Source organism: Lactuca serriola, chromosome 5 (genome assembly GCF_051521515.1).
Source record: "Lactuca serriola cultivar US96UC23 chromosome 5, Lser_US96UC23_V15, whole genome shotgun sequence".
NCBI lineage: Eukaryota > Viridiplantae > Streptophyta > Magnoliopsida > Asterales > Asteraceae > Lactuca > Lactuca serriola.
The window spans coordinates 313,970,718-313,986,015 of NC_136412.1; the positions used below are offsets into that span (position 1 = coordinate 313,970,718).

At 32.6% G+C, this 15,298-nt stretch overlaps 3 protein-coding genes across 3 annotated transcripts; all 3 read right to left on the reverse strand.

Moving 5' to 3' along the window:
- Positions 1 to 374: 374 nt before the first annotated feature.
- On the reverse strand, positions 375 to 2,313 carry LOC145050828 (mannan endo-1,4-beta-mannosidase 4-like). The gene is made up of 5 exons (XM_078999020.1): positions 1,999 to 2,313; positions 1,604 to 1,801; positions 1,366 to 1,488; positions 983 to 1,185; positions 375 to 771 (listed from the first exon to the last, which is right to left on the reverse strand). Exons 1-5 carry the CDS (start codon positions 2,311 to 2,313, stop codon positions 375 to 377), a joined length of 1,236 nt encoding a protein of 411 aa, XP_078855146.1.
- A 3,211-nt stretch (positions 2,314 to 5,524) lies between these two features.
- On the reverse strand, positions 5,525 to 7,538 carry LOC145050829 (mannan endo-1,4-beta-mannosidase 4-like). Its single transcript, XM_078999021.1, has 5 exons — positions 7,149 to 7,538; positions 6,754 to 6,951; positions 6,516 to 6,638; positions 6,133 to 6,335; positions 5,525 to 5,921 (listed from the first exon to the last, which is right to left on the reverse strand). Exons 1-5 carry the CDS (start codon positions 7,461 to 7,463, stop codon positions 5,525 to 5,527), a joined length of 1,236 nt encoding a protein of 411 aa, XP_078855147.1. The 5' UTR covers positions 7,464 to 7,538.
- A 3,135-nt stretch (positions 7,539 to 10,673) lies between these two features.
- On the reverse strand, positions 10,674 to 12,612 carry LOC145050830 (mannan endo-1,4-beta-mannosidase 4-like). The gene is made up of 5 exons (XM_078999022.1): positions 12,298 to 12,612; positions 11,903 to 12,100; positions 11,665 to 11,787; positions 11,282 to 11,484; positions 10,674 to 11,070 (listed from the first exon to the last, which is right to left on the reverse strand). Exons 1-5 carry the CDS (start codon positions 12,610 to 12,612, stop codon positions 10,674 to 10,676), a joined length of 1,236 nt encoding a protein of 411 aa, XP_078855148.1.
- Positions 12,613 to 15,298: the final 2,686 nt, after the last annotated feature.

Genomic DNA, 15,298 nt, shown 5'->3' on the forward strand with positions numbered 1-15,298 from the left:
GAATACATATAAAAGGATTCACATATGTTGACGTGACTTGTGTGTTTGATAGACAAAATATTTATAACATTAAGAAAAGATAGACAAAAGCTAAGAAAACACATAAAAATACCTTACATATATTACCATATTTAGATAAAAAGGAAATGCATCAATTTTCCCACTTCGTCCAACAATACTGAGTTGAAGTTACCCGCGGTACAACATTACTAATAGGGTGGAACTATTTTGTTTCATGCAAAATGGTTGCTACCTCTATCTTTATTTTCATTTCACTATTTAAACTTCACATTTTCTAAAGGTAAGTAACGCAGCAGAGAGAAATATCATTTTATCTCGAAAGGGATAATTATTTGTTCAGGAACCCAACATAATTATTTTTCAACAGCAACGGGAGAGAACTCAAGGTTGGTTGAAGAGTTGAGTGATGAAATTCTTTGAGACTGTTTGGCAATTATTGCAGCAGTGGAGGGGTTTTGGTCCAAGACAACTTGGTACCCATCACCCCAGTTATCCATTCCTTCCGCCATGACTTGCCAAAAAGTTGTACCTGAACACGACCCCCGGTTTCTTGCACTTTCATAGGCCGTGTTGAATATCCCACCAAAGTACTCATCCCTTGCTTCTACGGTGTAACCTGAAGACCAAGAGGACTTGCCAAATTCTGCAATCAGTAAAGGTTTTCTCAAGATGGAATCACAATCCTCAATATGTGCATTAATCCATTTTTCAACAAATTTAGCTCGAGCTTCATCGCTAGCTCCCGGAACCCTAAGTCAAAAATCGAAATACCCACATATGTTATTCAATAAAATTAAATAACATAAAAGATTGTTTTAGTTATAAATAAGAAACATGCATTTCATGAAACATTTTTAGGATGCTAACTACGTTCGGGTGTTGGCTAGCGTGACATGCAAAGTATATATACGAACAAAAGCATTGTGATGGAGTTTATATGTCGGTATAGACTCGATCATACCATTGGTCGGGATACAGATGGATTGTAGCAAAATCCACATTGTTGACGCCGTTGTTTGTAATGAAGTCGGTCCCTACTTCATAGCCCGGATTGTTTTGCTTCTTTTCAGGCATTGATTCCCCATAAAACCCTTCAAGTCCGATTTCGAGAAGATGGTTCTTATCAATGGACTTTATTTCAGCTGCCATTTCTACTATCCATTCCTGCACAAAGAAGAGATACCGATGGTTATAGGTTATGCACCATATAGTTTAATAAAAAACCAGTTTCCTCTATGTACTCCTATCATTTGAAAGTAAAAGATTTCCTTCTTTCTAGATAATTGATTTGGGCATTTTCTCATATGAACAACTTAACTGTGAGAAAACAGAGAAAACAAGAACCTGTAGAAATTTCCCTGATAGATCAGACTGGCAGCGGGGTTCGTTCATTAGCTCCCATGCAAAGATGGTGGAATCATCCTTGTAGTCAACCCCGGTGATTGAGTTGCGTCTCGTAAGAATGGTCTGTAGCAAAACAGTATTTGCAACATCCTCAAATTTTTTGACAAAATGTACATACAGCTGTTGTAGAAATTTTTTGTGATATAATGGAAACATTGTTTCCCAAACATATATATACCTTCAAATGATTCTTATAATATCCTTTAACTACAACGTTAGTAAAGAAATCATCATCACTATTCAAGTATTGTCCTCCATGATCCCTTGCCCACTGAACATATTGTTTTTTACCTCCAAAATCATCCCAGTTATTAACCAAGCTGAGAATCAAGTGAATCCCATACTTTTTCGCTTCTGATATCACAAAATCCAATCCCTGGAATGAAAATGTGTGGATGGTTATCACAAGTAACATAAAACAGAGGTGTTAAAGTGTTTGTGATCTTGATTATTACTAACTTTTATTTCAATATGTCCGTGTCGATTTGTCGTATGGTTGATAAGATATTACTTTTTAATGTTTACAGATCATGTTGAATAAAAAATAGAGGCTAAAATAATAGATAAAGTTACCTTAAACATGTCCTCATTGTAAAAACCGGGAGAGGTTTGCAGGGGTTTGTTGCCACCATCACTAAAAGCCCATGTCCTAACCAGGTTCATTCCTATCTTGGAAGATTCTTGAAATGCATCTGTGACCTTCACCCTTGTAGATGGATCAGAAGCCATACACATTAACCAGTAGGCGTTAAAGCCATTAAAATACAACGGCTTTCCATTAACCATGAAATGATGTGTCCTTGTCTCCACAAAACTATCATTAATGGTTGACAGGTGGCATTTACCCTTGCAATCTCCTTTTAGAACTGCATTTCCTTTTCCTGGCATGGTTAACAAATCGCTAATCTTTAATAGTGGATATATGAAATAGGAAAGTTAGTAACCAATGTTTAGAGTAATGGATGGAAAGTAGTGTGTTTTCTCTTGTCTGCTTAGCTCGTCGAGAATTTATATCGCATGTCTTGTTACCAATCTAGTTGGAAGTGGGGACATCATCATATTTATTATGTAACTTAACGATACATATGCATCATCATTCATAAGGAATGACAAGCGACTTTGCGATGCCCATGCACGGTGTCATACTTTTGGTTGTAAGACACACAAACATTTGTTACTCCAAATGAAAAAGCAAAAGAAAAAATGATACTGCTTTTTCAAATACTGTTGCAGGTATGTTATGTTTGGATACTAGATCCTTGTGCATAATCTGCCATTAAAAGATTAGCTTTTAGTCGAGTTCCAAACATAAAAAATATGTTGACCAAACGAATTGTATTTAGAGATTCGAAGATGGTACTAGATTCTTTTCAAATACTATAATATTTTGTTCCTCCATACATTAGAGACCACATGTGCTTGAAAAATAAATATATAAAAATAAAAAACAAAAAGCCCAAAATAAACGCACAAGTCGTTGCTTGTGCATGAAAAACTAGGTACATTTTGATTATTTATTTATTTATTTCTCCACTCTTCCAAACCATTTTGTCGTTTTTTCGGGTTCCTTTTTTCATACGTTGAAATCTAGGATGTGACTTTCTTACGTTAACGCATCACCATTCATGGGGCATTTGGTTTCCTTATTTGACTTTTTAACGTCATATAGCAAATATATATTAAATTTTATGTTGAATTTTCCTGTTGATAGTTTTTATCACGTGTATTCTCCAAATGGAATTTGTATCAAAGTAGATGTTATGTATGTTGCACACATCACTTTTGCATGTGAATTTATATTGATGATGTCATGTTTTGTTTTCATGTAGTTAATGTAATAACAAGTGGTTGAGTAGCATGACATATAGCAAGTGGATGTATTGTAATCTAAACATAACTCGCTTTGCTTGTGTACGAGGTGTTCTCTGTTATAATAAAACATCCGATAGATGTTTGGGGTTCCAAAACCTATCATAATAGGCAATGTAACTGCTTAGAAGGAAATTCGATAGATCTTAAACCAATACTTTTAGAAGACTAGTGAGGAAACACTCCCTTATCATTTTTTATGTGTTCGTGCATCGATACTAAGTAGTGTATGATTACTCATTAATTAAAGTTTATTCAGACTACACTTGTACACATTACATATATTATAAATCTTTGGTGATAAATGCTAGATGTTTATAAAAATGACCCTCACCTTATATTAATTAATTTAATCGATATTAATGTTAATTATAAAGAAAATTATGAAAATTATAAATATAAAATTAAACAAACAATTGTTAGGTTTAAGACTGCATGCCTAAGATAAACATTGCACCAAAATGTCTACCCAATATTGATAAAGTGTATTTCAAAGGTATGACTAAAAAGTTTACAGTCGCTTGAGGGCCTAAGGCTTACAATGCACCAAAATTTATTCCCAATATTGATAAAGGATATTTCAAAGGTACGACTAAACCTTAAGTTTATAGTTGCTGATATAACCTTGCGATCGAAAATAAAGCAGGAATTTTTGAACTCCAGTTAATTTGAGTTCCCTATTATATAATCTTGTAGGCAAATGAGAAATAATCAGTTTAGTTCTTCTACGAGCCCAGTTGTATTAATCAATGATTTTACTTATTATATTGAGAAAACAACCTCATAATTGGAAAGGTTTCATGAAAAATGATCATCATAATTCTGAGTTTGCTGACATAAATATTCATATTATAGATTACAATAAAAGTAACATTTCTGCCAAGACCCTAATATATGTGTATTAATAATGATTTATGTATTTGTTTAAAAAAATTGGATTTTAGATTACCAAAAAATAACATTTGCGCCAAGACACCAATATATGTGTTAATTACTCCTTAAGACTATATTTTCTTCACCAGCATACGTAACTTAATCATTTATCTTCTTTATTAGGAGTTTGATGTCAAAAATAACTTAAATAGTTTTGAATTGATCTTCTTTTGTTTGTTACAACATAGGTAATATTGGTTAAAACATGAATTAGTATTCTACAAATTATATTGAAATAGGTTTAGTGGCATATTAACAAGATGTTTTTTTTTGGTTTAAATCACTTGGAAAAAGTCATCCAATAGCTTTATACATTCCCCCTGTCTCTCACACACAGACACACACATACATATACACACACACACATTTCGGTCGGTATTAAGTAATGGTTTGTTTAAGTATCACAACTCCCACAAACATAATTTTAATTCAAAATCAAGATCTAAAGGCATAATAATCATTGGTATATCATGACTTATATCCTTTGTCAAGCAATATTAATAAGATAAGTATGCATTTCATGCAGAAAGGTCTAATTATTTTGAGATTTTTTTTGATAAAGTCCTAAATCTTTTTTTTTTTGAATAGAATAAACCTGATCGTTTAACATTTTGCCCAAATTAAGTAAAAAGTTTTTTTAATTGGGAAAGACAGATTATATGATTTTCCCAAAATAACGAGACTTTTTTGTTAAAAAAAAAGATTTATGAATTTATCAAAAAAAAATTCCAAAATAATGAGACTTTTTAGTATAAAACTCGGGAAAATATTTGTTCATTTAAGTATCACCACCCCAAAGGCACAAGTGTAATACAAAATTTAGGTCAAAAATCTTGATATTTAATGATATATCATGACCTATATCCCATATCAACTAATATTAATATTCCTCTCGTCGATGATCTGCGATCAAAAAGTGGTTTGAATACATATAAAAGGATTCACATATGTTGACGTGACTTGTGTGTTTGATAGACAAAATATTTATAACATTAAGAAAAGATAGACAAAAGCTAAGAAAACACATAAAAATACCTTACATATATTACCATATTTAGATAAAAAGGAAATGCATCAATTTTCCCACTTCGTCCAACAATACTGAGTTGAAGTTACCCGCGGTACAACATTACTAATAGGGTGGAACTATTTTGTTTCATGCAAAATGGTTGCTACCTCTATCTTTATTTTCATTTCACTATTTAAACTTCACATTTTCTAAAGGTAAGTAACGCAGCAGAGAGAAATATCATTTTATCTCGAAAGGGATAATTATTTGTTCAGGAACCCAACATAATTATTTTTCAACAGCAACGGGAGAGAACTCAAGGTTGGTTGAAGAGTTGAGTGATGAAATTCTTTGAGACTGTTTGGCAATTATTGCAGCAGTGGAGGGGTTTTGGTCCAAGACAACTTGGTACCCATCACCCCAGTTATCCATTCCTTCCGCCATGACTTGCCAAAAAGTTGTACCTGAACACGACCCCCGGTTTCTTGCACTTTCATAGGCCGTGTTGAATATCCCACCAAAGTACTCATCCCTTGCTTCTACGGTGTAACCTGAAGACCAAGAGGACTTGCCAAATTCTGCAATCAGTAAAGGTTTTCTCAAGATGGAATCACAATCCTCAATATGTGCATTAATCCATTTTTCAACAAATTTAGCTCGAGCTTCATCGCTAGCTCCCGGAACCCTAAGTTAAAAATCGAAATACCCACATATGTTATTCAATAAAATTAAATAACATAAAAGATTGTTTTAGTTATAAATAAGAAACATGCATTTCATGAAACATTTTTAGGATGCTAACTACGTTCGGGTGTTGGCTAGCGTGACATGCAAAGTATATATACGAACAAAAGCATTGTGATGGAGTTTATATGTCGGTATAGACTCGATCATACCATTGGTCGGGATACAGATGGATTGTAGCAAAATCCACATTGTTGACGCCGTTGTTTGTAATGAAGTCGGTCCCTACTTCATAGCCCGGATTGTTTTGCTTCTTTTCAGGCATTGATTCCCCATAAAACCCTTCAAGTCCGATTTCGAGAAGATGGTTCTTATCAATGGACTTTATTTCAGCTGCCATTTCTACTATCCATTCCTGCACAAAGAAGAGATACCGATGGTTATAGGTTATGCACCATATAGTTTAATAAAAAACCAGTTTCCTCTATGTACTCCTATCATTTGAAAGTAAAAGATTTCCTTCTTTCTAGATAATTGATTCGGGCATTTTCTCATATGAACAACTTAACTGTGAGAAAACAGAGAAAACAAGAACCTGTAGAAATTTCCCTGATAGATCAGACTGGCAGCGGGGTTCGTTCATTAGCTCCCATGCAAAGATGGTGGAATCATCCTTGTAGTCAACCCCGGTGATTGAGTTGCGTCTCGTAAGAATGGTCTGTAGCAAAACAGTATTTGCAACATCCTCAAATTTTTTGACAAAATGTACATACAGCTGTTGTAGAAAATTTTTGTGATATAATGGAAACATTGTTTCCCAAACATATATATACCTTCAAATGATTCTTATAATATCCTTTAACTACAACGTTAGTAAAGAAATCATCATCACTATTCAAGTATTGTCCTCCATGATCCCTTGCCCACTGAACATATTGTTTTTTACCTCCAAAATCATCCCAGTTATTAACCAAGCTGAGAATCAAGTGAATCCCATACTTTTTCTCTTCTGATATCACAAAATCCAATCCCTGGAATGAAAATGTGTGGATGGTTATCACAAGTAACATAAAACAGAGGTGTTAAAGTGTTTGTGATCTTGATTATTACTAACTTTTATTTCAATATGTCCGTGTCGATTTGTCGTATGGTTGATAAGATATTACTTTTTAATGTTTACAGATCATGTTGAATAAAAAATAGAGGCTAAAATAATAGATAAAGTTACCTTAAACATGTCCTCATTGTAAAAACCGGGAGAGGTTTGCAGGGGTTTGTTGCCACCATCACTAAAAGCCCATGTCCTAACCAGGTTCATTCCTATCTTGGAAGATTCTTGAAATGCATCTGTGACCTTCACCCTTGTAGATGGATCAGAAGCCATACACATTAACCAGTAGGCGTTAAAGCCATTAAAATACAACGGCTTTCCATTAACCATGAAATGATGTGTCCTTGTCTCCACAAAACTATCATTAATGGTTGACAGGTGGCATTTACCCTTGCAATCTCCTTTTAGAACTGCATTTCCTTTTCCTGGCATGGTTAAAAAATCGCTAATCTTTAATAGTGGATATATGAAATAGGAAAGTTAGTAACCAATGTTTAGAGTAATGGATGGAAAGTAGTGTGTTTTCTCTTGTCTGCTTAGCTCGTCGAGAATTTATATCGCATGTCTTGTTACCAATCTAGTTGGAAGTGGGGACATCATCATATTTATTATGTAACTTAACGATACATATGCATCATCATTCATAAGGAATGACAAGCGACTTTGCGATGCCCATGCACGGTGCCATACTTTTGGTTGTAAGACACACAAACATTTGTTACTCCAAATGAAAAAGCAAAAGAAAAAATGATACTGCTTTTTCAAATACTGTTGCAGGTATGTTATGTTTGGATACTAGATCCTTGTGCATAATCTGCCATTAAAAGATTAGCTTTTAGTCGAGTTCCAAACATAAAAAATATGTTGACCAAACGAATTGTATTTAGAGATTCGAAGATGGTACTAGATTCTTTTCAAATACTATAATATTTTGTTCCTCCATACATTAGAGACCACATGTGCTTGAAAAATAAATATATAAAAATAAAAAACAAAAAGCCCAAAATAAACGCACAAGTCGTTGCTTGTGCATGAAAAACTAGGTACATTTTGATTATTTATTTATTTATTTCTCCACTCTTCCAAACCATTTTGTCGTTTTTTCGGGTTCCTTTTTTCATACGTTGAAATCTAGGATGTGACTTTCTTACGTTAACGCATCACCATTCATGGGGCATTTGGTTTCCTTATTTGACTTTTTAACGTCATATAGCAAATATATATTAAATTTTATGTTGAATTTTCCTGTTGATAGTTTTTATCACGTGTATTCTCCAAATGGAATTTGTATCAAAGTAGATGTTATGTATGTTGCACACATCACTTTTGCATGTGAATTTATATTGATGATGTCATGTTTTGTTTTCATGTAGTTAATGTAATAACAAGTGGTTGAGTAGCATGACATATAGCAAGTGGATGTATTGTAATCTAAACATAACTCGCTTTGCTTGTGTACGAGGTGTTCTCTGTTATAATAAAACATCCGATAGATGTTTGGGGTTCCAAAACCTATCATAATAGGCAATGTAACTGCTTAGAAGGAAATTCGATAGATCTTAAACCAATACTTTTAGAAGACTAGTGAGGAAACACTCCCTTATCATTTTTTATGTGTTCGTGCATCGATACTAAGTAGTGTATGATTACTCATTAATTAAAGTTTATTCAGACTACACTTGTACACATTACATATATTATAAATCTTTGGTGATAAATGCTAGATGTTTATAAAAATGACCCTCACCTTATATTAATTAATTTAATCGATATTAATGTTAATTATAAAGAAAATTATGAAAATTATAAATATAAAATTAAACAAACAATTGTTAGGTTTAAGACTGCATGCCTAAGATAAACATTGCACCAAAATGTCTACCCAATATTGATAAAGTGTATTTCAAAGGTATGACTAAAAAGTTTACAGTCGCTTGAGGGCCTAAGGCTTACAATGCACCAAAATTTATTCCCAATATTGATAAAGGATATTTCAAAGGTACGACTAAACCTTAAGTTTATAGTTGCTGATATAACCTTGCGATCGAAAATAAAGCAGGAATTTTTGAACTCCAGTTAATTTGAGTTCCCTATTATATAATCTTGTAGGCAAATGAGAAATAATCAGTTTAGTTCTTCTACGAGCCCAGTTGTATTAATCAATGATTTTACTTATTATATTGAGAAAACAACCTCATAATTGGAAAGGTTTCATGAAAAATGATCATCATAATTCTGAGTTTGCTGACATAAATATTCATATTATAGATTACAATAAAAGTAACATTTCTGCCAAGACCCTAATATATGTGTATTAATAATGATTTATGTATTTGTTTAAAAAAATTGGATTTTAGATTACCAAAAAATAACATTTGCGCCAAGACACCAATATATGTGTTAATTAATCCTTAAGACTAGATTTTCTTCACCAGCATACGTAACTTAATCATTTATCTTCTTTATTAGGAGTTTGATGTCAAAAATAACTTAAATAGTTTTGAATTGATCTTCTTTTGTTTGTTACAACATAGGTAATATTGGTTAAAACATGAATTAGTATTCTACAAATTATATTGAAATAGGTTTAGTGGCATATTAACAAGATGTTTTTTTTTTGGTTTAAATCACTTGGAAAAAGTCATCCAATAGCTTTATACATTCCCCCTGTCTCTCACACACAGACACACACATACATATACACACACACACATTTCGGTCGGTATTAAGTAATGGTTTGTTTAAGTATCACAACTCCCACAAACATAATTTTAATTCAAAATCAAGATCTAAAGGCATAATAATCATTGGTATATCATGACTTATATCCTTTGTCAAGCAATATTAATAGGATAAGTATGCATTTCATGCAGAAAGGTCTAATTATTTTGAGATTTTTTTTGATAAAGTCCTAAATCTTTTTTTTTGAATAGAATAAACCTGATCGTTTAACATTTTGCCCAAATTAAGTAAAAAGTTTTTTTAATTGGGAAAGACAGATTATATGATTTTCCCAAAATAACGAGACTTTTTTGTTAAAAAAAAAGATTTATGAATTTATCAAAAAAAAATTCCAAAATAATGAGACTTTTTAGTATAAAACTCGGGAAAATATTTGTTCATTTAAGTATCACCACCCCAAAGGCACAAGTGTAATACAAAATTTAGGTCAAAAATCTTGATATTTAATGATATATCATGACCTATATCCCATATCAACTAATATTAATATTCCTCTCGTCGATGATCTGCGATCAAAAAGTGGTTTGAATACATATAAAAGGATTCACATATGTTGACGTGACTTGTGTGTTTGATAGACAAAATATTTATAACATTAAGAAAAGATAGACAAAAGCTAAGAAAACACATAAAAATACCTTACATATATTACCATATTTAGATAAAAAGGAAATGCATCAATTTTCCCACTTCGTCCAACAATACTGAGTTGAAGTTACCCGCGGTACAACATTACTAATAGGGTGGAACTATTTTGTTTCATGCAAAATGGTTGCTACCTCTATCTTTATTTTCATTTCACTATTTAAACTTCACATTTTCTAAAGGTAAGTAACGCAGCAGAGAGAAATATCATTTTATCTCCAAAGGGATAATTATTTGTTCAGGAACCCAACATAATTATTTTTCAACAGCAACGGGAGAGAACTCAAGGTTGGTTGAAGAGTTGAGTGATGAAATTCTTTGAGACTGTTTGGCAATTATTGCAGCAGTGGAGGGGTTTTGGTCCAAGACAACTTGGTACCCATCACCCCAGTTATCCATTCCTTCCGCCATGACTTGCCAAAAAGTTGTACCTGAACACGACCCCCGGTTTCTTGCACTTTCATAGGCCGTGTTGAATATCCCACCAAAGTACTCATCCCTTGCTTCTACGGTGTAACCTGAAGACCAAGAGGACTTGCCAAATTCTGCAATCAGTAAAGGTTTTCTCAAGATGGAATCACAATCCTCAATATGTGCATTAATCCATTTTTCAACAAATTTAGCTCGAGCTTCATCGCTAGCTCCCGGAACCCTAAGTTAAAAATCGAAATACCCACATATGTTATTCAATAAAATTAAATAACATAAAAGATTGTTTTAGTTATAAATAAGAAACATGCATTTCATGAAACATTTTTAGGATGCTAACTACGTTCGGGTGTTGGCTAGCGTGACATGCAAAGTATATATACGAACAAAAGCATTGTGATGGAGTTTATATGTCGGTATAGACTCGATCATACCATTGGTCGGGATACAGATGGATTGTAGCAAAATCCACATTGTTGACGCCGTTGTTTGTAATGAAGTCGGTCCCTACTTCATAGCCCGGATTGTTTTGCTTCTTTTCAGGCATTGATTCCCCATAAAACCCTTCAAGTCCGATTTCGAGAAGATGGTTCTTATCAATGGACTTTATTTCAGCTGCCATTTCTACTATCCATTCCTGCACAAAGAAGAGATACCGATGGTTATAGGTTATGCACCATATAGTTTAATAAAAAACCAGTTTCCTCTATGTACTCCTATCATTTGAAAGTAAAAGATTTCCTTCTTTCTAGATAATTGATTCGGGCATTTTCTCATATGAACAACTTAACTGTGAGAAAACAGAGAAAACAAGAACCTGTAGAAATTTCCCTGATAGATCAGACTGGCAGCGGGGTTCGTTCATTAGCTCCCATGCAAAGATGGTGGAATCATCCTTGTAGTCAACCCCGGTGATTGAGTTGCGTCTCGTAAGAATGGTCTGTAGCAAAACAGTATTTGCAACATCCTCAAATTTTTTGACAAAATGTACATACAGCTGTTGTAGAAAATTTTTGTGATATAATGGAAACATTGTTTCCCAAACATATATATACCTTCAAATGATTCTTATAATATCCTTTAACTACAACGTTAGTAAAGAAATCATCATCACTATTCAAGTATTGTCCTCCATGATCCCTTGCCCACTGAACATATTGTTTTTTACCTCCAAAATCATCCCAGTTATTAACCAAGCTGAGAATCAAGTGAATCCCATACTTTTTCGCTTCTGATATCACAAAATCCAATCCCTGGAATGAAAATGTGTGGATGGTTATCACAAGTAACATAAAACAGAGGTGTTAAAGTGTTTGTGATCTTGATTATTACTAACTTTTATTTCAATATGTCCGTGTCGATTTGTCGTATGGTTGATAAGATATTACTTTTTAATGTTTACAGATCATGTTGAATAAAAAATAGAGGCTAAAATAATAGATAAAGTTACCTTAAACATGTCCTCATTGTAAAAACCGGGAGAGGTTTGCAGGGGTTTGTTGCCACCATCACTAAAAGCCCATGTCCTAACCAGGTTCATTCCTATCTTGGAAGATTCTTGAAATGCATCTGTGACCTTCACCCTTGTAGATGGATCAGAAGCCATACACATTAACCAGTAGGCGTTAAAGCCATTAAAATACAACGGCTTTCCATTAACCATGAAATGATGTGTCCTTGTCTCCACAAAACTATCATTAATGGTTGACAGGTGGCATTTACCCTTGCAATCTCCTTTTAGAACTGCATTTCCTTTTCCTGGCATGGTTAACAAATCGCTAATCTTTAATAGTGGATATATGAAATAGGAAAGTTAGTAACCAATGTTTAGAGTAATGGATGGAAAGTAGTGTGTTTTCTCTTGTCTGCTTAGCTCGTCGAGAATTTATATCGCATGTCTTGTTACCAATCTAGTTGGAAGTGGGGACATCATCATATTTATTATGTAACTTAACGATACATATGCATCATCATTCATAAGGAATGACAAGCGACTTTGCGATGCCCATGCACGGTGCCATACTTTTGGTTGTAAGACACACAAACATTTGTTACTCCAAATGAAAAAGCAAAAGAAAAAATGATACTGCTTTTTCAAATACTGTTGCAGGTATGTTATGTTTGGATACTAGATCCTTGTGCATAATCTGCCAATAAAAGATTAGCTTTTAGTCGAGTTCCAAACATAAAAAATATTTTGACCAAACGAATTGTATTTAGAGATTCGAAGATGGTACTAGATTCTTTTCAAATACTATAATATTTTGTTCCTCCATACATTAGAGACCACATGTGCTTGAAAAATAAATATATAAAAATAAAAAACAAAAAGCCCAAAATAAACGCACAAGTCGTTGCTTGTGCATGAAAAACTAGGTACATTTTGATTATTTATTTATTTATTTCTCCACTCTTCCAAACCATTTTGTCGTTTTTTCGGGTTCCTTTTTTCATACGTTGAAATCTAGGATGTGACTTTCTTACGTTAACGCATCACCATTCATGGGGCATTTGGTTTCCTTATTTGACTTTTTAACGTCATATAGCAAATATATATTAAATTTTATGTTGAATTTTCCTGTTGATAGTTTTTATCACGTGTATTCTCCAAATGGAATTTGTATCAAAGTAGATGTTATGTATGTTGCACACATCACTTTTGCATGTGAATTTATATTGATGATGTCATGTTTTGTTTTCATGTAGTTAATGTAATAACAAGTGGTTGAGTAGCATGACATATAGCAAGTGGATGTATTGTAATCTAAACATAACTCGCTTTGCTTGTGTACGAGGTGTTCTCTGTTATAATAAAACATCCGATAGATGTTTGGGGTTCCAAAACCTATCATAATAGGCAATGTAACTGCTTAGAAGGAAATTCGATAGATCTTAAACCAATACTTTTAGAAGACTAGTGAGGAAACACTCCCTTATCATTTTTTATGTGTTCGTGCATCGATACTAAGTAGTGTATGATTACTCATTAATTAAAGTTTATTCAGACTACACTTGTACACATTACATATATTATAAATCTTTGGTGATAAATGCTAGATGTTTATAAAAATGACCCTCACCTTATATTAGTTAATTTAATCGATATTAATGTTAATTATAAAGAAAATTATGAAAATTATAAATATAAAATTAAACAAACAGTTGTTAGGTTTAAGACTGCATGCCTAAGATAAACATTGCACCAAAATGTCTACCCAATATTGATAAAGTGTATTTCAAAGGTATGACTAAAAAGTTTACAGTCGCTTGAGGGCCTAAGGCTTACAATGCACCAAAATTTATTCCCAATATTGATAAAGGATATTTCAAAGGTACGACTAAACCTTAAGTTTATAGTTGCTGATATAACCTTGCGATCGAAAATAAAGCAGGAATTTTTGAACTCCAGTTAATTTGAGTTCCCTATTATATAATCTTGTAGGCAAATGAGAAATAATCAGTTTAGTTCTTCTACGAGCCCAGTTGTATTAACCAATGATTTTACTTATTATATTGAGAAAACAACCTCATAATTGGAAAGGTTTCATGAAAAATGATCATCATAATTCTGAGTTTGCTGACATAAATATTCATATTATAGATTACAATAAAAGTAACATTTCTGCCAAGACCCTAATATATGTGTATTAATAATGATTTATGTATTTGTTTAAAAAAATTGGATTTTAGATTACCAAAAAATAACATTTGCGCCAAGACACCAATATATGTGTTAATTAATCCTTAAGACTAGATTTTCTTCACCAGCATACGTAACTTAATCATTTATCTTCTTTATTAGGAGTTTGATGTCAAAAATAACTTAAATAGTTTTGAATTGATCTTCTTTTGTTTGTTACAACATAGGTAATATTGGTTAAAACATGAATTAGTATTCTACAAATTATATTGAAATAGGTTTAGTGGCATATTAACAAGATGTTTTTTTTTTTGGTTTAAATCACTTGGAAAAAGTCATCCAATAGCTTTATACATTCCCCCTGTCTCTCACACACACACACAGACACACACATACATATACACACACACACATTTCGGTCGGTATTAAGTAATGGTTTGATTAAGTATCACAACTCCCACAAACATAATTTTAATTCAAAATCAAGATCTAAAGGCATAATAATCATTGGTATATCATGACTTATATCCTTTGTCAAGCAATATTAATAGGATAAGTATGCATTTCATGCAGAAAGGTCTAATTATTTTGAGATTTTTTTTGATAAAGTCCTAAATCTTTTTTTTGAATAGAATAAACCTGATCGTTTAACATTTTGCCCAAATTAAGTAAAAAGTTTTTTTAATTGGGAAAGACAGATTATATGATTTTCCCAAACTAACGAGACTTTTTTTGTTAAAAAAAAAGATTTATGAATTTATCAAAAAAAAATTCCAAAATAATGAGACTTTTTAGTATAAAACTCGGGAAA

Excerpts from the sequence above, each read along its gene's own strand:
- LOC145050830 (XM_078999022.1), bottom strand. The coding sequence starts at position 12,612 with ATGCCAGGAAAAGGAAATGCAGTTCTAAAAGGAGATTGCAAGGGTAAA. Across the intron at positions 11,788-11,902 it reads ATTATAAGAATCATTTGAAG|ACCATTCTTACGAGACGCAA; the intron begins GTATATATATGT and ends GTTTTGCTACAG. Across the intron at positions 11,485-11,664 it reads TATCAGGGAAATTTCTACAG|GAATGGATAGTAGAAATGGC; the intron begins GTTCTTGTTTTC and ends TTCTTTGTGCAG.
- LOC145050828 (XM_078999020.1), bottom strand. The coding sequence starts at position 2,313 with ATGCCAGGAAAAGGAAATGCAGTTCTAAAAGGAGATTGCAAGGGTAAA. Across the intron at positions 1,489-1,603 it reads ATTATAAGAATCATTTGAAG|ACCATTCTTACGAGACGCAA; the intron begins GTATATATATGT and ends GTTTTGCTACAG. Across the intron at positions 1,186-1,365 it reads TATCAGGGAAATTTCTACAG|GAATGGATAGTAGAAATGGC; the intron begins GTTCTTGTTTTC and ends TTCTTTGTGCAG.
- LOC145050829 (XM_078999021.1), bottom strand. The coding sequence starts at position 7,463 with ATGCCAGGAAAAGGAAATGCAGTTCTAAAAGGAGATTGCAAGGGTAAA. Across the intron at positions 6,952-7,148 it reads ACAATGAGGACATGTTTAAG|GGATTGGATTTTGTGATATC; the intron begins GTAACTTTATCT and ends TTTTCATTCCAG. Across the intron at positions 6,336-6,515 it reads TATCAGGGAAATTTCTACAG|GAATGGATAGTAGAAATGGC; the intron begins GTTCTTGTTTTC and ends TTCTTTGTGCAG.